This window comes from Nomascus leucogenys, chromosome 14, assembly GCF_006542625.1.
Source record: "Nomascus leucogenys isolate Asia chromosome 14, Asia_NLE_v1, whole genome shotgun sequence".
NCBI classification, from domain to species: Eukaryota; Metazoa; Chordata; class Mammalia; order Primates; family Hylobatidae; genus Nomascus; species Nomascus leucogenys.
Window position 1 is genome coordinate 78485944 of NC_044394.1, and position 21459 is coordinate 78507402.

The window sequence follows — 21459 nt, forward strand, 5'->3', positions numbered from 1 at the left end:
TAAGGATTTGAAAGAATGTACAGTTGGAAACCTGATGATCTTAAGCATAGAATATCTTTTCATAATGCTGAGCATGCATGACATGAGAATCATGTCTGAAGTGAAATCGTATGGATCTGAAGAATGGTTGGTCCCAGCCCTGGTGGAATCAGGTGCGAAGGAGGGAGGATGAGAGCCAGATGTTTCAGTCTGGGTGACCCTGCCACCCAGAGCCACCTTCCATTAACTGAGGGGTCCAGGGCTCCCTCCAGGCCACTTGCCACTAAAGCTCAGCTAAAGTCTCAAAAAGGACACATTCGGAGCCAAGCAACAGGCACAGCCCATGTTAGGAATGTTTCTGAAATGGAAAAATACAAAACCAGAAAGGAAGTGTGTGGGCCTAATCTTACATGTTTATCAACATTTTACTGCAATGTATGACATTTCTGTGAACACAAGATTAGCCTTGGTATTTTTTTCTGGGAAGTATAAAAGACTTTTTTTTTCTTTCTTTTTGTTTTCAATTTCTCTCTAGAGGAATTTAAAACCGGATATTTCCATCTTAAAGTTCTTGAGCAAGTCTGTCAAGGTGTCCACATTTCTTACCCTGTTGCCTCTCAGCATCTAAGTGCTATCTCTGTTACACTCATGTTTGCTGTTCACAGTGGAGTACTAATGAAATAGCAAAATGAAGCTACTGGCATGGTGCTAATAACTGAAACTAAAAATCGGTTTGGAGCTTTTCTGTTTGGAAAGAGTCACTTGAGCCTGGCATGGTGGCTCACTCCTGTAATCCCAGCGCTTTGGGAGGCTGAGGCAGGAGGATCACTTAAGGCCGAGAGTTTGAGACCAGCCTGGGCAATATAGCAAGACCCCTGTCTCTAAACAGATAGATGATAGATAGACAGACAGAACAGACAGACAGAAGAAAAGAAAAGGGTCACTTGGCACTAGGTCTTCACAGGTAAAGATTCAGAGTGTGGTAGGAAGCACAGGCTCAGGCACCTGGGTCTAATCAATGACAATCTCACTTCTAGGCCTTTTGGTGGCATTTTCTAGTCTACCTCTAAGCTCTAGGGAATCGTGTGGCTAAAATCTTCCCTCGTGCTGAGACTCAGAGAATACCATGTTGGCCAAGATCTCTAAAAAAATCAAACCTGGCAGTATTGAGTTACCTTCCTCTTACCATAAAGTCTTTCCTCACTTCCTCCTTATTGTGGACTTTCTTAAGAAGCGAGTCCAGGAGGAAGCAGTGACATGAATTTTATTAACTTGACTCAGACTTTTAAGAGAACACAAACTGGGCACCCCATTCAGAGAGTGACAGGGAAACCCCATGGCATAATTAGTTACCTACGAGTTTCCAAATAGGATTTGGAAAGAGACATACAAGCTAGGTAGCCGGCGTGGCACATGGCTTCCCTGAAGCCAGCATTGCCCTGGCCAAGGAAGCTTTCCAGAACAGATGAGATTTCAGCTGGGACTTGCAGCCAAGTGGGATTTGGCCTTTTGAGGAGAAGGGAAAGGGCATTCGAAGGCCAGAGACAGAGTATAGTCAAAGGCATGGAGATGAGGAAGAGGGGACCAGAGCAGAGGGTCAGGTTGGAAAGCGAGTTGGGGTCAATCTGCAAAGGGGCTGACGTGCCAGGTAAAAAACAGGAGCACGGTTTAGTTTTGTTGGATCATTTCAGGTGGAAGGGCAGTGGGAATGTTGGAGAAAACACTTTTTGGTGTTGTTACATTGAATCTGCTCATCTATAAGAATAAAACTTTATTTCATAGAGTTATTGTATGGCTCAAAATAGGTATGAAGAATTAAGAAAAAGAATTTTAGATTTAAAAGGGCTGAGAAAATGAAAAAGCACCTACAAAAGTAGAGTGGTAGAGTCACCAACGTGGAGCTTTAAGGTGGCAGATATTCTCATTGATAGGACTGTCTTCATGAGGAAATGTAGGTTCAGCAAGTGGCACATTGAGGCAGCTCTTCTCATTATTAGCTGTGGTCTAAATAATGACTTATACTAACATCCACTGAGCAATTACAATACATACCAGCAACTGTTATACATGCTTGTCACAGCCAGTAGTGGGTCCATTATTCCTGCTGTACAGGTCAGAAATCTGGTAGGAGAGGTTAAATTACTTGCCCATGGTGATGTACCTGGCATGGGGCGGAGCCAGGATTTAAGTTTAGTCAATCTGGCATTTGGGCCCTTGACTTGAACCCCTAGGGTGAAATAACCGAGCAATTTAATCACGTGCTCCTGGGATCCCAGAGGGGCAGGCGCTTGGCCCACAGTGGTACAAGAGATGTGGACTGTGGGACCTCATGCTCTCCCATCCTGCTTGCATGCAGCAGGCATTCAGGCATTTCTGGCCCAGGAAGCCCACCACCCTGTACTGCAGCAGCGAGGTGGGCCAGTTCTGTTCCCACTGAGGACCCACCAACAACAGTGATGCAAGCTTGTTTGTAGAGTATTTTTAGTTATTGTACACCACAAAACTTAAGAACGTGAGCATAGGTTAATATTTATCTTCAGGGAAAAGAGTTTCCTTTAGAAGGTTTTAGAATTAGGAACTGCTGCATGCATATTCACTCAGGAATGCGTGTGTGTGCAGTTCATAGAGGTAGCTGAGGGAAACATTGTGGAGCTGAGTGCAGACGGCCCCAGGGAATGATGCCGAGATAACGCAGCCCTGGGCAGGAGAAGGCACTTTGTGGAAGGCACTCTGTCTTCTGTTTCTTAGGACAAAACCTGGATCTCTGCATGCCCCAACCCGAATGGGATGGGGAGCACTTTCAGGTGTCCACTCTACACCAGCCTGAAGGGAAAGGGCAGCATCTGGCAGGAGCCAAGGCGCAATGGTTCCCAGGGGATATAGCAGACCAGGTTGTCCTGAGAGAATGCAGCCTGCACCTTGCGAGGTGGGATCCGATAGAGCAGGGTGGGGGAGAGAGGCTGCGCCTGCAGAAGGTCTCCAAGTCTTGCATGGATGCTTAGTCCAGTAACATGTGGATAATATCCACATTTAGAGGGACTGTTTCAAGTGTCACATGTCAATGAATCAGTCTTAAGCTGTAGCTATTGCATTTTTGTGCCATAAATATTAACTGTAGGAAAAATTGAATTCTGCAGTGCCTTGGACCCATGTGCATGTCTTAGCCAGCTTTTCCATGTCTGTCCAGGCACGCTGATGTGCTCTTTCCTCCATCTGGGGCCTTAATGACCAGAGCGCTGGCTGTGGTGACATCTAGTGGCTTCGCTCTCATGTTGACCTTGGAGATTTCTCTCTCAGATTTTCTTGAAGGTCAGTCCCAAAAGGCAAATTTCCCAGAAAGCGTATTTATTTTCCTTCTCTTGTCACGGATAACTTGCCACCCCTCTGTGCGCAATGCCTCCTCCCTGGGCAGGGCAGCCACCATGTAGCAGCAACCATCTTCCCAGAGAGAGGCCAAGGATCTCCTCCCCTCTCCCTGGCACCTGCTCCTCCGGATCTCTTGTCCCAGCCAGACAGTGACTCTTGGGTCATGGAAAACAATCTGCAGCTTTTCCCCAAACGAGCAGTCCTCTATGAGGTGGCTCGCCTGCACGGGGGGACAGAGATAACTTCTGAAAAGGTGTTTTTCACCTACTACATGACAATCAAGACTTACTTTTTTTTCTTTTGGAAACATTTTCACTCTTGTTGCCCAGGCTGGAGTGCAATGGCGCGATCTTGGCTCACTGCAACCTCCACTCTCCACCTCCCGGGTTCAAGATTCTCCTGCCTCAGCCTCCTGAGTAGCTGGGATTATAGGCATGCATCACCACGCCTGGCTAATTTTTGTATTTTTAGTGGAGATGGGGTTTCACCATGTTGGCCAGGCTGGTCTCAAACTCATGACCTCAGGTGATCTGCCCACCTCGTCCTCCCAAAGTGCTGGGATTACAGGCCTGAGCCACCTCGCCTGGCCAAAACTTACTTTTTTATTCTTTTAATTGTGGTAAAATACACAGAACATCACACTTACCTTCTTAACCACTGTTAAGTGTACTGTTCAGTAGTAAGTGCATTCAGATTGCTGTGCAACCAATCCCCAGAGCTTTTGCTTCTTGCAAATCTGAACTACTACCCCCATCAAACCCATTTACACCTAGTATTCCATTAGTGGAATGCTAAGCATGTGGGAGTTACGTGTATCTTACTGCTCAAGATCATCACCAAGGTCTGATTGCAGAAATTCAAAAAATTGCAACCTCAGGCATGAATGGGTTAGAGAACCCAGTGGGTTACAGAACACATTCTCACTCCCATTCCCCTCTCATCTCACCCCTGGCAACCACTCTTCTACTTTCTGTCTCCATGAAAGTGACTTCCCTAAGTATCTTACATGTGTGAGATCATGCAGTATTTGTCCTTTTGTGACCGACTTGTCATTTCACTTAGCATCATGTCCTCAAGATTCATCCACGTTGTAGCATGAGTCAGAATTCCTTTCCTTTCTAAGGCTGAATAAAATTCCGTTGTATGCACAGACCACATTTTGTTTACCCCTTCACATGTTGATAGACGCCTGGCTTGCTCCCACCTTTTGGCTATGGTGAATAATTCTTCAAGGAACGTGGATGTACAAATGTATCTTTGAGACCTTACTTTCAATTCTTTGGGGTATATCCAAAAGTAGAATTGCTGAATCTGGTAATTCTACTTTTAATATCTGCCATGCTGTTTTCCATACAAAATTTATTCTTAATGCATTTCTTCCACAATCAGCATTCTAACAGTGATAACATGAATAAAATCTCCATCTCTTCTTAAATTAGGCTGATTACTGTTTTGGGTGGATAGGACTTCTAATGATTTGTTCAATTTTATTCAAAGTCTAAACAAAGGCAATACTGAGCCACATTCATTTAGGTACAAAATACGTTCTAGAAAGTTGACAGAGTTTGGACGTTTCTGGATTTTTTTTGATGGACACACACACACATCTCCTCAAGGCTATCTGTTTTGAAAGCGAAGAGTAACACAGACCCGACCAGGATTTTGTCTGGGCTGGTTCAGTGGAAATAACTTTTGCATCAGGAGAACTTGAGCTCGAAGCTTGGCTTAGCTCCGTGCCAGGTATGTGACTGGGCAAGTTATGGAACTTCTCTGACCTTCAGTAATAACATTTACCTTGCAGGGCTGTGCCGTGCCTGGAGCTCACAGATGGGGTAATGATGGTCATCACTAGTGTTTCAGATGTCTTTTTGAAGCCGGGGCATGTGCATGGAAAGAATGGAGACCATGCCTGTTCCTGAACGATGATGATGTCCATGTGGATTGTGGGCTTTGCTGTTTCTCATGAGTTTGCATGTGTAGACATCAACTCAAATCAAAGCAGTTTGTCCTCTATTTCACTTGTCAAAATAACCAATAAAGCACAGGTGATTTTCCCCTCAGATTTCTGAAAATACTTTAAGCTAAAAATACGAAAGACAGGTTAGCCCTCTGCCCCCAACTCCCAGTGCGTACCCAGTTTGGGTTCTCAAGGATGGAGAGGGCTTGGGCATTTCAGCAACCTGTCCCCGAGTCCCCCTGAGAGGCAGTGCCTACCCCAGGGGACCCACGATACCCAGAGGTGCTGGGCTCAGGTGAGAACTAATTCCGCAGAAACAAGGGCGTTTAGTCCGGCTTTCAGAGCACTCTATGCTCCTCTCACCTTCATTCCTTTTGTTTTGAGACGAAGTCTCCTTCTGTCACTCAGCCTGTGCAACCTCCACCTCCCAGGTTCAAGTGATTCTCCCACCTCAGCTTCCCAAGTAGCTGGGACTAAAGGCATGCACCACCACACCCGGCTAATTTTTGTATTTTTAGTGGAGATAGGGTTTCGCCATGTTGGCCAGGCTGGTCTTGAACTCCTGACCTCAGGCAATCCTCCCGCCTCCTTCTCTCAAAGAGCTGGGATTACAGGCATGAGCCCCTGTGCCCGACCTCTCCTTCATTCTTTATCATCTTGCGTCAGCAATAATCCTATTCCCAGATGTTCTAGGAAGCAAACTTCTAACAGGGATAGCACAAGAGGTCACCCCTCACAAAGGCCATAGTCATGACTGTCTTCAAAGTGTCTCAGCGTTCACATTTTTAAAATTCCTTGAACTAAAACAAAATGTGCAAAGAGATCACCAAATCAAATAACTTTAGTTTGGTTCCAGGTTCCGGGAAAACACACATACACGGACACACACACACACACACACAGATACTTCAGCAAAAGAGAACTGTTTGTTCTAGTTTTGGTTCCGAGTTAGTTGGTGTTTTAGGACTTTCTAATCAAGGCCAAGATCCATGTCTTCACATCCTACATTCAGCATAACTCCAGCTTCGACTTCGGTTTCAGTAACAGAGACATCGTGGGCAGGCTCTTCTTCAGGGCCATCGCATGAACAGCCCTCCTGCGCCCTGTTCAGGATACCTACCAACTGGAAGCCTGCTCAGGAAACCATGCAGAGCCTAATATTCTGTTTCTGCCTCATGAATAAATGGATAATGATTTGGGGTCAGAGCTGGGAACACAAAGACTGCAATAGAAACATATCCTTTCTAAGATAAAGCTGGGCATAAAGAGATTGTTATTTTAATTTTGTATTGGCACTTTAAAAATGCTGTGTGTCACCTTCAAATATGGAAGTTTCTCTTATTCCTCAGGCAAGATGAAGCCAATTGTGGAGTCGAGTTTTCTGCGGGGCTCCTTTCTCTCTCTCATCTTTTACTCAAAAGCATGCATCTGTCTTCTCAGGGCCTCTCCCATGTGTGCCCAGTTTTTGTCTCACTTCTCCCACCCTCACCTCCCTCCACTCCCACATCCTTACCCGTCCCCCAGTCCAAGCACTTCACTCTCCTGTTGAAAAGCAGCTCCCCACTGCGTTCAGGATCAACAGAATCTCTACGCAGACATAAAAGGCAAAAAGGCAGCCATATGTTCCGGTCCAGCCAGGCCGGGTGGCCCTCCCATCTCGCCCCTGGCCTGTGGTTCCCTCCAATCTGACATGCCCCCCGTCCCCAGATCTTCTGTGTCTGTGCTCTTTCTCTGCCTGAAATTCCCCTCCACCGCCAGCTCACTGCCACCCACAGAGGTAGCACCCACACACGCAGTCTCTCCTGACCCTCTCCCACCGAACAGTCCTTGGGCCTCCTGTGAACATCCCGACACCCAGAGCCTCTCTGCCATGCCAGTGACCACAGTGATCTGAGTTGGGCAGGGCTCCCTCAGCCAAGGACGTCCTGCAGTCTGTTTCTCTGTCGCCGGATGTGGTGTGAGACGAATTGATAGGTGTTCATGTTTTCTGTTTCTCTTTCTTGCAGGCAATGCATAAGGGAAATCCCTTTGTTTTTTAGAAGCATCTCTCACACACAGACATGTGCGTACATGCACATCTGTCTAACCTGTTGCTCTAAAATGCAGCAAGAGAAAAGCAGCCTAGTCTTAATTGATTTCAGCAGTTAGGTGGTCCTGGGGTATGAGTGTGGGTGCGCCAGGGTGCCTCGGCCCAACTTCTTTCCTTGTTTGCTCTGCAGATTCGCAAGGGGCCTCTACGCTATGGGTCCAAGCCCTCCTGTCCTGCCTCTGACTGTCTTGTGTGGTCTGGCCCCACAGGACTTGTCTTACAAGGACCGGCACTGGCATGAAGCCTGTTTCCACTGCTCGCAGTGCAGAAACTCACTGGTGGACAAGCCCTTTGCTGCCAAGGAGGACCAGCTGCTCTGTACAGACTGCTATTCCAACGAGTACTCATCCAAGTGCCAGGAATGCAAGAAGACCATCATGCCAGGTCAGGAGACACTCCTTTCTCATGCATGAGCCAGTCTAGCTTCAGGCCTTGTGCACGTTCCTCTGACCCCCCTGTTCACATTGACTTGGTTCCAGACACTCGTGTTGACTTTCCAGTTTGACCTTGAACTACAGAGGAGTATTTAGAGTACTTACGAAGCAGGGACATACGGGTTCTATCATGGGCAGTAACGGGATCTTTTTGCTGTGCACATGGAGCAGTGTTATGCAGTCAAATTGCTAGAGTAAGTGAATTGGTGGGCATCCCCCTTAAAAATACATCTCCTGCCTCAGCCCCCACTTTCCCACCACCATAGATGGTTTCTGTTAGGTAACATGGGGTACCTTAAATGGCGCCGTACCTTAAGATGGGGCTGGTTCCAGGTTCTTCTCCCCTCCTTGACTGGGCACTGTCTGAACCCGCCAAAGGAGGGCCAATCAGAAAGAAGCATCTCCTGCCTTCCCTTGGGCCCGCCCCAGCCCAATCCACATAGGCCCAAGGGATAGAAAACCCAGCACACCAGCAGCCCTCTCTCTCTTCTCTTCCTTCTCTGCTCAATACCTCCAATAAAGATCTCTTGACCGCGACCGGTGTAGTTTGATCTCCGCCCGGCCCCTTTCAGTTTCTCTTTTCTTCCCTTCTACCTGCTGAATTTGTACTCTTTCAATTATTTCACCAAGTGTGCATGGTGCCCTTGCGTGCCAGGCACTGGGCTCGAGCTGAGCATTCGTAGGGTGTGAGCCAAGGTGCACCTGGTCCTCTGCCCTTGTAGAGTTGGTGTTCTAGATGGACAGTCAAAAAGGGCACAGCCGCAACTGGGCCAGGTGCCGAGGATGGCAATAAAGGTGCCTTGTGTGTTGATGGGACTGTGTCCCTCATGGTTTTTTTGTGTGTGTATGTGGGGAGAGTTATTTGTTTTGTTTTGCTTTTTACGTAGGAGAGCAGAATCTTTTATTTTAAAAAGCAAAGTGGACAAAAATATATGGAATTTCAAAATACAGAAAGAAGCTGGGTGCGGTGGCTCATGCCTGTAATCCCAGTACTTTGGGAGGCTGAGGTGGGTGGATCACTTTAGGTCAGGGGTTTGAAATCAGCCTGGCCAACATGGTTCAGTGGTGCAATCTTGACTCACTGCAACCTCTGCCTCCCAGGTTTAAGAGATTCTTCTGCCTTAGCCTCCTAAGTAGCTGAGACTACAGGCGTGCACCACCACATCCGGCTAATTTTTGTATTTTTAGTAGAGACGGGGTTTCATCACGTTGGTTTGCTTTGTTTTTGATAATGAAGAAATGCTGAAGAGACTGACACGGGAAATAGTTTAGAAAGATATGTAGGATGCCAGATGTGGTGGCTCACCCCTGTAATCCCAGCACTTTGCAAGGCTGAGGAGGGCGGATCACAAGGTCAGGAGTTTGAGACCAGCCAGGCTAACACGGTGAAACCCCGTCTCTACTAAAAATACAAAAAATTAGCCGGGTGTAGTGGCAGGTGCCTGTAGTCCCAGCTACTTGGGAGGCTGAGGCAGGAGAATGGCCTGAACCCGGGAGGCGGAGCTTGCAGTGAGCCGATATCAAGGCACTGCACTCCAGCCTGGGCGACAGAGCAAGACTCCGTCTCAAAAAAAAAAAAAAAGTTATGTAGGATAAGGAATAATCATTTTTTAAAAAGGCAAGGAGGTAATTTGACCTTTGGTAAGATGGTTTCTTACTGCTACTACATTTCTCTGGTTAATGTAACTTTAAAACAACTGTGACACACTATGAAGAAAAATGCCCAGGCTGACACAGCCCCAGCCCTGTTGGCAGCTGTAAGGGAAGACAGCTGTGGAAGCGCTGCATGGTGACTTTAGATGGGGCAGCTCCAGGCAGGAAGGCCTCTTCTAAGATCACGTGGATCCTGCAGAGGCTGAAAACTCGGGCCCCAGTGATGTGCGACAGTGCAAATGAGAACTGAAGCCCGCAGAAAGCCAGGCTGACCTGTGTCCTGCCCCACAGGGAGTCACTGCAGAGACACAACACTCTCGGTAACAATAAGAACCACAACACTAATTGAAAAATAAATTAAACCCTTACTAGTTTCCTGAACAAGGGCCCAAGGAAGCTTCCACTGGGAACTCTAGGGGCTATTTAAAGACTTTAACTGTTAGCACCAACCATGACATAAAAAGTATGCATATTTCCCGGATTTTGAATTTTTCACCTGTCTTGACTTTCTGTGTTAGTCAGGCTCTCCATAGAAACAGAATCAAAGAAATGTATACACTTAGATACATATATATGGAGAGAGAGAGAGAAAGATATATTTCAAGGGATTGGCTCATGAGATTGTGGAGGCGGTAAGTCTGGAATCTATAGAACAGGCCAGGAGGCTGGAGGCTCAGGGAAGAGATGATACTGCGGTTCCAAATGGGAGCATTTGAATTCCGTAGGGCAGCAGGCTGGAAATTCAGGCAGGGTGTGTCTATTGTAGTCTTGAGAAGAATTAGTTGCCCTTAGGGAAATCTTAGTCTTTGCTCCTAAGGCCTACTACCGATTAGATGAAGCCCGGCTCTGATACGTGGGTAACATGCTGCACTCGAAGCTTACTGACTTAGATGTTAATCACATCTAAAAAACGCCTTCACGGCAACAAGTAAACCTGTTTTTGACCAAACAACTGGGTACCAGAGCCCAGCCACACTGACACATAAAATTAACCATCACACCTTCTCTTTCTCATGGTGTTTACTGGGGGCAGGGCGGGGCGGAAAGAAAAGAAAAACATGATCAGATAAGAAGTAAAAACCTAATGTTCAGTGAGAGGTAACCCATACTGAATATTTGAGAATTAACTGGCCAGCAGTCTCTTCTATTAAGGAATGAGGGAAGCTGGAATTCAGGCTCTGTGGTAAGAAATGCTGTGAACTAATAATAACAACACAGCTACAGCTACCAGCTCCTGAGCACACACACAGGGGTTAGACACTCTGCTGCTTTACAGAATTCCATTTAATCTTCAGTGTCCCCTGGGTTGGATGGCTTCATCCCCATTTTACAGGTGCCTCTGCCAGAAGAAATGGACTGGGCACCAAAGGCAGGGCGTCTAGAATAATCCTGGTGTATGCAAAACAAACAAACTACCACCAACAAAACGCTGAATCAAAGCACTTGCTTGCCTGGGTTTGATTTTTAAAAGTGTTAGAACCCATTCGAGATGAATATGGGTTACAGCGTCAGTGCACAGCTTTTGCAGTGAATTTACATTTAGAGGACAAGTGAAAAACTCACCCACCAGCTCCACATCCCCACACAAGTAAGTTTCCTGATGACTAATCAGGAAACTGGAATACCATCAGTAACCCCAGTGCTGGGGTTCACCAGCTCTCGCGCCCCTATTAGCAGACGTTGCTTACAGACGCACCACAGCCTCTGAGCAGACTCAAGTAGCGATTCTGTCTCCAACCTTGCAACCAAATTTCTGACTCCTCATTTGACTCTTTTTTTTTTTGAGCCAGGATCTCGCTCTTTCGCGCAGGCTGGAGAGTAGTGGTACGATCACTGCTCACTGCAGCCTTGACCTCTCGGGCTCAAATGATCCTCCCACCTCAGCCTCCTACGTATCTAGGACCTCGGGCACACACCACCACACCCGGCTATTTTTTTTTTTTTTTTTTGGTAGAGACAGGGGCTCCCTATGTTGCCCAGGCTGGTCGCCAACTCCTGGGCTCAAGAGATCTCCCTCCTTAGCCTCCCAAAGTGCTGGGATTACAAGGCTGAGGCACCGCAGCCAGCCTCATTTGACTATTTGAATCAGATTAAGACATCCCTTCTTCAAGACTGCGCTTCCGTCTGCGGGAGACTTGGTTCAGTGTGCGATTCAGTTAGGAGAAGGAACGCTCCTGCCACCTGCCGGTATTGCTGCATATGACCACGCAGGCCTCCGGCCACTGCTGTCGCCATGCCTCAGAGGTGCACGTGCCACGTCCCTGAGGCTCCAGGTGCCCCGTGCATTCTCTGCACGTAGAGTTGCCCTCGAACTGGTGTTGATCTGATAAGACTTATTTCTGAACTCGGAAAGAATGCCGTGAGAGTCATAATTGCCCCATATTCATTGGCAAAATCCTTTGGCATCTGGGCTGCTTGATCAGAATGAAGGTCAGAGATCCAAAGAGCAAGTGACAAAAGTATGCATGGAGGTTGAAGAAAGTCTTTGTGAAGTCAAAGTCCTTCCACTATTTTTACTTGAATTTCAATTGCTTCATGTAATGTTCGTTTTAGGATTCATCACCCCACAATTGAATTCCATAGATTGTACAGCTTAGTTTTGAATTTTAAGATCACTGAGTGTCACCATCCCAAATTCCCTCTCACACATTGCCCCCCAATACACACCCTACTTATTTTATATAATCTCAAATATCTGGTCTTGGAAGTACAGGAAGCTGAGAAAATGATCCTAAATAACAATCATGTGATAATTCTCAGCACATTCGTAATTACTGGAGGACAGACATTTCATGACCAACTTTCTAGCCAGCTAAAATACAACCCCTAGCTTCGGCCTTGGGACCATAAGATTTTGGGGCTGAGCTCTACAGACTAGTCTATAGATTCCTATAAGCCACCTGTGTTACTGCAGCTGCTTCCACCAGGTCTGGAGCGGGCAGTCCCCCTGTTGGCTTGATTCCCCATGACTCCCTGACCTCCAGTTGAAGTCACATGTATGTGACCCTCATGCCACAGTCCCCAGGGATTGGCAACATTTTTCCTTCAAAAACCAGATAAATATTTGGGGCTTTGTGGACCATACCATCTCTGTCACAACTACTGAGCTACTACAACTACACAACAACTGCACACAGCTGCACACTACTCGGCCGTCTAGCGTGAAAGCGGATGTAAACAATGGAAGTAAATTAATGGGCCTGGCTGTGTTCCAATAAAACTTCATTTGAAAAGCAGGCAGCAGTCTGGATTTGGTCCTTACACAGTGGCCAGGCCCGTCAACTAGTCCAGGCACTTACAACACTTTCCTGTTTCTTTGTCCATAATACTCATTTCCCCAGATCGTTCTTTACATTTGCTTTATACGAAGGGTACTTGTTTATATGCCTATCTGGAATCATCTCTTGCTATAAATAGATACATTTCTTTCTGGCAAACAAAAATGAAAAAAATGTCAGTCTTTGAACAAACACCAAGCATTTGCAGTGAGTCCAGCTTGGTGGTGGCAGGGGTGACCCATAAGTGTTTCAGTTCTCTAGAGCTCCTCAGTTCACTTGGAGAAATGGTAGAAACGTATCAAATGCTAATAGTTATTCAAAAGACAATGGATGGTGCAGGTTTAGGCAATTACTAAATGGGATGGACAAGTAACACATGAAGATTTCAGCCAGGCATGGTGGTGTGCACCTGTAGTTCTAGTTTCTCAGGTTGAGGCAGGAGTTTCCCTGGAGCCCAGATGTTCAAGGCTGCAGTGAGCCAGGATCGCACCACTGCACTCCAGCCTGGGTGACTGAGCGAGACCCTGTCTCGAAAACAAAAAAAAACTACATGTAGGTTTTAATTATAGCACTTAGTACAGTGCATAAAACTACCAAGATACATCACAACTTGGTTCAACAGGCAGTATGTAAAGTGAGTGTTGTAGAGGCTGCTCACTGAATCAGGTTCAAGGTTCCAGGTTCATTCACACTCCAGCTATTTCCATCCTGCTGCGAACCAGACAGGGTGTTCGTTATCAGGTGTGCAGTAGGTGAATACAGTCCCTAGACTCCAAAAGTCATGCTCCATGGGAATTCATCGGAGCTATGCCACACTTCTCTTTATACTTTGCATTGCTGAGAGAGACTTGACTTTTTTTAGATTTAACATTCCTAACCATGATATTCAGTAAATAAATGTTAAGTACCTAAAATGTACATGTGTTGTTCTAGGAGCTGGGTGTACAGTAGTGAACCAAAAGACGAAGTCCATGCCCTGCACAAAATAGGAATTACCTCCATTTAGAGGCGGGCCTTCAAGAGCTGAAGTGACTTGCTCTGGTCATAAAACTAGAGGGCAGCAAGCTCAGTGGGTGGATTGCTGGGACTCCACACCCCTCTAACCATAACTCTGCTGTGTTCCTCTTGACACTGATGACAGGTACCCGCAAGATGGAGTACAAGGGCAGCAGCTGGCATGAGACCTGCTTCATCTGCCACCGCTGCCAGCAGCCAATTGGAACCAAGAGTTTCATCCCCAAAGACAATCAGAATTTCTGTGTGCCCTGCTATGAGAAACAACATGCCATGCAGTGCGTTCAGTGCAAAAAGGTATCTCAGATTCCCCCTTGGCCCTTGCACGTTCTGGCTGATTTGCCTCCATGGTCCATGTCTGTCAGTTCTCTTTCCAAAAACAAGGATACCTGTGATACTTAAATGGCGTGGGAGCTGTGCCTGTCCTGCCTTACATTCCAAGCATTTATCCATTAGGTCTGGGCGCCCATCCTTCTTTCAAAGACATCAACACTGTTGAGCTCTGTGATCAAATCGTTTAACCCTGCCTTCTTCTAGACCATTTCTAAATATGTTCTCATGTCGATGACCTGTGGTTAGAGGGAAGGGGAGCCACTATCCCAAAGCTGTCTTGTTCAGCTTCTCTCCATGAATAAAACAAGAAAACAACTGCAAGCTTGAGAGGGAGAGAAAGATGGAGGGAAGAGCAGGGAGAGGAAGGGAGGGAGCAGGGAGGAGAGAGAGAGACGGATGTGAGAAGAAAAGGAGAAAAGTCTGTCCCCGTGGATATGGGACAGATCATTTATTAAATGTATCTACTCTGGCCGGGCATGGAGGCTCACGCCTGTAATCCCAGCACTGTGGGAGGCCAAGGCTGGTGGATCACCTGTGGGAGGCCAAGGCTGGTGGATTACCTTAGGTCAGGAGTTCAAGACCAGCCTGGGCAACATGGTGAAACTCCATCTCTACTAAAAGTACACAACTTAGCTGGGTGTGGTGGTGCACATCTGTAGTCCCAGCTACTCGGGAGGCTGAGGCAGGAGAGTCGCTTGAACCTGGGAGGTAGAGGTTGTAGTGAGCCAAGATTGCACCACTGCACTCCATCCTGGGCGACAGAGCGAGACTCCATCTCAAAAAAATTTAAAAAATAAAAATAAATAAACTTACCTACTCGATAATGTGCCATTCCAGTCATGGCTCTGTTAGGGTTAAAGAAAGAAAGGGAACTGCATATCTGTAGGAAGCCATCTATCTGCCCAGTTGCCCCCTGACCTACACCCTTCAGGGTGTAGCTTAGTTTTCTGCTGTGCCCTCTGACTCTTACACACACGCAACTCTTATTATGCTGTAGCTTCCAGCGTCTCTGTTTTGTTAGGATTTGTGTCAGCCTGTTGAGTGGCACCCTCCCACTGCTCACTCGCCCTGGGCAGTGCCAGCTGTGGAACTCATCACAGGTTCTGTTTGCTCTCATCCTCTTATTGACTCTGCTCACCCAGCTTCTGCTGTTTTGCCCTTGGGGCCTCTACCCTTGCATCTGGGCCATGGAGAAACATCCCCGATACTGCTACCTGTACCTGGCTGGCCTAGGCAAGAATGTCCCCACCTTGCCCGCACCTTTTCTAAGTGCTGAGTATTCTTACCAATTTCCAAATTTCCATTCAGCCTTTCTCTCGTTTCCATTTGTTCTTTTTTTTGAGACAGAATCTCACACTGTCACCTGGGCTGGAGTGCAGGGGCTTGATCTCAGCTCACTGCAACCTCCACCTCTTGGGTTCAAGCAATTTCTCCTGCCTCAGCCTCCTAAGTAGCTGGGATTACAGGCATGCATCACCATGCTCAGCCGATTTTTTTGTATTTTTAGTAGAGCTGGGGTTTCAACATGTTGGTCAGGCTGATCTCGGAATTCCTGACCTCAGGTGATTGACCTGCCTCCACCTCCCAAAGTGCTGGGATTACAGGTGTGAGCCACCACGCCTGGCGCCATTTGTTCTTTGCTGTTATTTTAAATTTCTCTTTATTTCCTCTCCTTTTATGCTTCTGTTTTTTTCTTTTTTTGAGACAGTTTCACTCTGCCACCTGGGCTGTAGTACAGTGGCATGATCTCAACTCACTGCAACCTCTGCCTTCCGGGTTAAAGCGATTCTCCTGCCTCAGCCTCCTGAGTAGCTGGGATTACAGGCAGGTGCCACCACCACACCCACCTAATTTTTGTATTTTTTTTTTTTCTTTTTTTTTAGTAGAGATGGTGTCTCACTTTGTTGGCCAGACTGGTCACGAACTCCCGTTTTTTTCTTTATTCTTAGATTGAGCTCTCATTCCTGCTTTTATTTTAGGAACCCTCTTCCCTGTTCTCTCCCCTTTTCATTTTTATTTTGGTTTGTTTTTCTCATCAAGACCTAACGGAAGTTCATTTGAATTGCTCTTCCTCTGTCATCTTTCCAATATGTGCTTCATTCATTTGCAGAAATGAAAGCAACACATCCTCTGGGATGCATGCCTTTTGTGTGCATCAAATTATGTTTTATTTGTAATTTATAAATTAATGTTCATTAAATTAATATAAATTAATAAATTTATAATTTATAAATCAATGTTCATTAAATACACACAAAACCATTCATGCCAGAAGCATCCATTCCTCGACATGAACTTGGCCCTCTCAGGCACTGGGGATCCGATGCTGGACAAGACACAGACACTTAACTGTAGTCTAGGTGGAAGTACACTCCAGTGTCAAACCCGTCAGTAGTTACTGAGCAGTGTGCTATGGAGGAGAAGAGCAGAGTGTGGAATGGAGGGACCTCAACTAATCTGAGGAGTTGAGGGCCAGGGTGGCGTTTAGGGAAGGAGTCTCTGAGAAAGCCATGCTATGCTCAGAGGCATCAAGTTAGCTGATGTGGGTGGGAAGCATGGAATCTGGAGCAAGGGAGGACTGAGGATGTATGTTGCAGGCAGAGGAGATGTCTCACACACACAGGCTACTGCATTCACATGGATACGTTGCAACCAGGTGTGTTTTGTGTTCATTCTCTTGTGCAGTGGGGTGGGTTATAGGAAGATGCTTCATGATTTATGGTTTAATGAAAAGAAGACAAGGTAGAAGGGAGTCTGAAATTCTAGTTCCTGCTTTGTCATTAACCAGCTATGAATTCTTGGGCAAGTCACTTTTTAATTTCTCTGAGTCTCAGTTTACTCATCCATAAAATTAAGATAATATCTTTCTTACTTCACAAGCTTTATTTAAAAACCAAAGGAGTTACTGGATGATACCGAAATGTTCAAAAAATAAAATGCAAAAAAGTGTGATTGTGAGGTGCTTGCACTCCATCTTCCATGGCCTTCGTTTGCCAAGCTGAGGCCACCTACACTCCTCTGATATCTTACTCAGCTCCACCAAGCACTCATTTTTAAGTAGAATGTGAGATGCAACATTTGGAGAAAAATACCAGGTAAAATTGAGGTACTGATGGCCAGTTCCACCTCGTGTGGCTTTGCAGCTTCACCTCACAGATGTTCTAAGACCACAATACAGGTGAGAATAAAGGCATCTGGCTTATTTTTCCCCAGACTTCCAAGATGCCCATCTCTTTTTGTGGCATCAGCAGGTGCCAGTCCCGGCTGTCCTTTAAGTCTCTTCCTTCTTTCACCATAAGTAGCTGGAGAGACAGGCTTGTGAGTGGCATTGGAGAAGTTACCACTTGCCAGGATTTTTGTTTTGTTTTGTCTTTGAGACAGAGTCTCACTCTGTTGCCCAGGCTGGAGTGCAGTGGCATGATCTTAGCTTACTGCAACCTCCGTCTCCAGGGTTCAAGCGATTCTCCTGCCTTAGCCTCCTGAGTAGCTGGGAATACAGGCGTACCATCACACTCAGCTAATTTTTTGTATTTTTAGTAGAGATGGGGTTTCGCCATGTTGGCCAGACTGGTCTCGAACTCCTGACCTCAAGTGATCCACCTGCCTCGGCCTCCCAAAGTCCTGAGATTACAGGTGTGAGCCACTGGCCTTGCCAGGCTTCTAAGTAAGGACTCCTCATCAACTTACCCATTTAACCTCATCACTCTCACTTCCTGGATGAGAAAACTGAAGTGCAGAGATCTTTATTATAACCTGCTCCCAGCCACAGGGCTGGTAAGGAGTAGGGTAAGGATTCAAACCCAGGTCTCCTTGATGCTGTATTGAATCCTGACCCCCTCCACTGTGCTGCTTCCCTGCTCAGGAAGGTGGCAACACCACTGAGGCGCCCTATGCCTTAGATCCCCAGCATCCCTGGGAAGGGCTGAGGGCAACCCCCAAGCTCCAGTTTCACTAATGGGAAAGCCAGGGCCTATGACACTGGAATGAAAGCGTGTGGCGAGGGTAACAAGTGACTGTGCAGTTTGTACAGCAGCTTCTTGGTGACAACAAACTGGACGTTTTCTGGATGAGGATCTTGCATCATCCAGTGGCAGTAGCTGAGACTGAAGATGTCTGCCAAGCACAGAGGCCACACTAACTCTCCCCCTCATCCCTGCAGCCCATCACCACAGGAGGGGTCACTTACCGGGAGCAGCCCTGGCACAAGGAGTGCTTCGTGTGCACCGCCTGCAGGAAGCAGCTGTCTGGGCAGCGCTTCACGGCTCGTGATGACTTTGCCTACTGCCTGAACTGCTTCTGTGACTTGTATGCCAAGAAGTGTGCTGGGTGCACCAACCCCATCAGCGGTGAGTGTCCTGGGGTCCCCACTTTGAAGAGCGATTGGAAGCTTGAACAAGGCCTAGCATTTTAGCATGTGACCCTGTCTATATCCCTAAACTTCCCAGACCTCCCTAAGGCTCTGAACACAGCAGACTTTTCTGTCTACCTGCTTTCCTCTCCTTGGTGCACTGGCTATGTTTCAGCAAGTAATGATTACTTCCTCTGCAGCCCACCCGGTGATCACAACCATATGGCCTGTGCTCCGGTTTAGTTTCGGCTTTGGGTTGGATTATCTCTAAAACTGCAGTTTGTGAGCCTGTGACACCACAAAAGCACAATAAAAACTGGCCTTTTCAGGCTTAGCAGCTGTGCTGTGTTCTTAGAAGTGTCCTCTAGCATCTTAGTGGGACGGTTGTACTCCAAGGCATCTGAGTGGGAAATTTCTACCACAAGGCCATAGCTATATGAGGGCAGAGGGTACATTCTAAGGAGTTTTTCATATTGTATTCCCCCAAAGAATCTGGCTAAGTGAGAGCCCAAAATCTGGCTGGCTGGAAGACCAGGCTTCTGGACTAGACTATTAAGCAGGTTGGAGAAATTCAGTGTCGAGAACAGATGACTCCACACTAAAGTCCTTTAAATGGTCATCACATATCACTACACAAATTAGTGACTGGGTGGGGAGAGAAAAGTGTGTATTCTATAATAACACAGGAGAAGTTTTATGACGCGGGATTTGCAATCCCGTTGCATTCAGTTGACTGGTTCGTTCCTATCAGAGGAAGGTGGCAGACACTTGGAGTACCTGGTGGCCTGGCTTTCCTATGCGGCTTTTCAGTGTAACTACAGAAACACATCTATACACCCACTGTGTGCTTCTCCTTGACTTTCTTTTCCCTTAGGCCTAGAACCAAGTTCACCTAACTCAACTAACTCATCTTCCCAGGTCACTAAAACAGTTCTCTCATGTGTAATGCAGAGCTCATTTCCATGTGAAATTAAAATATGAAGAAAAGCATAGTATTTACACTTTACCTATGTTGAAATATCTGTTTCTGGTCGTTTATATACCAGATTTCCCTTGGAATGGTTTAGGGGGAAAATGTAATCTTTTGCCAGAACATACTCATCTTTAATGCTGTTTTCAGCAGCAATTTCTGTTGAGGTAAATGTTTATAACATTAAGCTTTATAAAATGATACAATCTACATAAAAGCACTTTTAAATGTAAAACGTTAGATATGAATGTGAATTGTGGTTATTGTGGCACTGAGAAAAAACACTAGGTAAAAACCAACTGTATTACAATCAGGGACCAATGTACCTTAAATATTTGATTCCATTCTATCTGTCTGCAGCTTTCTCAGGATCTTCCCACTGCAACAATATCCCTCTCCCCTCATTCCCACCCACGTCGCACTTCATCTGTGAGGCCTTTCCTGGCTATCCCAGGGAGGATTAACCTTTTCCTCTTCTACACTCCCTTCAGTTATTCAATCATTAAGTCATAAAAATTTGAGCACCAGGCAACATGAGGCACCTAGTGAAGACATAAGAGAAATCTGCTCCCTCTTCTTGTGGAGTTTCATTTTGTGGGAAAACACATAACAAATACACAGTCAGCATTCTTTGATGGCACTTGTCACATTGTTTTGGAACCAGTTTATATATCTCTTCCGATATTCACGAGATCCTCCAGGCTGTGCACAGAATCTGATTTATATATGGATTCCCAACACCCAGTCACTAGAAATTCACACTATCCATATTACACAATCCAAACTTTGAAATGAATCAAACCAGAATTCCTTCTTCAGTCCCAGTGGCCTGATTCTTTCTTCATCCGGTATTATTTTCTCTCTGTTAACAGGACTTGGCGGCACAAAATACATCTCCTTTGAGGAACGGCAGTGGCATAACGACTGCTTTAACTGTAAGAAGTGCTCCCTCTCACTGGTGGGGCGTGGCTTCCTCACAGAGAGGGACGACATCCTGTGCCCCGACTGTGGGAAAGACATCTGAAGTCAACACAGAGAAGTTGCTGCTTGTGATCTCACACACAGATTTTTATGTTTTCTTTCTCACCCAGGCAATCTTGCCTTCTGGTTTCTTCCAGCCACATCGAGACTTTCTTCTAGTGCATTTCAGTGATACTCACGTTTGCTTAAACCCTTTAGTGCTTTGTGCTAGTTCAGTCCCAGGGAAAGACAAAACTCGCCCTAGGCCCTAGGTGGGAAGATGGTTTGAAATTTTTGTAATCGAGTAAGGCACACCCAAATGTAAAAATCCTTTTGAATGATGTCTTTATAAATCTTTCTCTCACTGCCTATTTAAGTGCAATTAACATATGCCACGAACTTAAAAGTTTGCTAAACTCAATAAGGTAATGACCAGTTGGTATTTACAGCTCTGTAACTTCCTGTTGCGTCAAGTCTAAACCAAGGTTATGTGACTTGCAATAAAGTTATTCAGAACACAATCTTTGCCAGGCACAGTGTGTGAAATCATGATTAAAGGTTGAGGCACTGAGTCTAAGTAACACTTTATTGCATGGTCCCATGGTCACTGTATGAAGTGCAGTTCCAATGGCCTGGGGCATTGCCAACTGGAATAGCATCACACCCTTTAAAGGAAGCCTTCGGCTGGGTGCCGTGGCTCACGCCTGTAATCCCAGCACTTTGGGAAGCCGAGGCGGGTGGATCATGAGGTCAGGAGATCGAGACCATCCTGGCTAACATGGTGAAACCCCATCTCTACTAAAAATTCAAAAAATTAGCCAGGTGTGATGGCGGGCGCCTGTAGTCCCAGCTACTTGGGAGGCTGAGGCAGGAGAATGGCATGAACCCGGGAGGCAGAGCTTGCAGTGAGTCGAGATGGCACCACTGAACTCCAGCCTGGGAGACAAAGAGACTCCGTCTCAAAAAAAAAAAAAAAAAAAAAAAAAAAAAAAAAAAAAAAAAAAAAAAAAAAGCCTTCAGTCAGCACCAGGCACCTCTTCCTTGCTACCTTCTCTCCTTTTTTTTTTTTTTTTTTTTT

General features: G+C 46.2%; 1 protein-coding gene across 4 annotated transcripts in view; it reads left to right on the forward strand.

Moving 5' to 3' along the window:
- The window catches only part of FHL2 (four and a half LIM domains 2), a 39683-nt gene extending 18784 nt beyond the window's left edge, over positions 1-20899 (forward strand). For all 4 annotated transcript variants that reach the window (XM_012495730.2, XM_004090461.3, XM_003277426.4 and 1 more), the window contains exons 3-6: positions 7601-7775; positions 13898-14067; positions 18263-18449; positions 20294-20899. In XM_012495730.2, coding sequence (XP_012351184.1) covers positions 7601-7775; positions 13898-14067; positions 18263-18449; positions 20294-20445 — 684 coding nt within the window. In that variant the 3' untranslated portion in view covers positions 20446-20899. The remainder of the gene's footprint in view (positions 1-7600; positions 7776-13897; positions 14068-18262; positions 18450-20293) is intronic.
- The last annotated feature ends 560 nt before the right edge of the window (positions 20900-21459 follow it).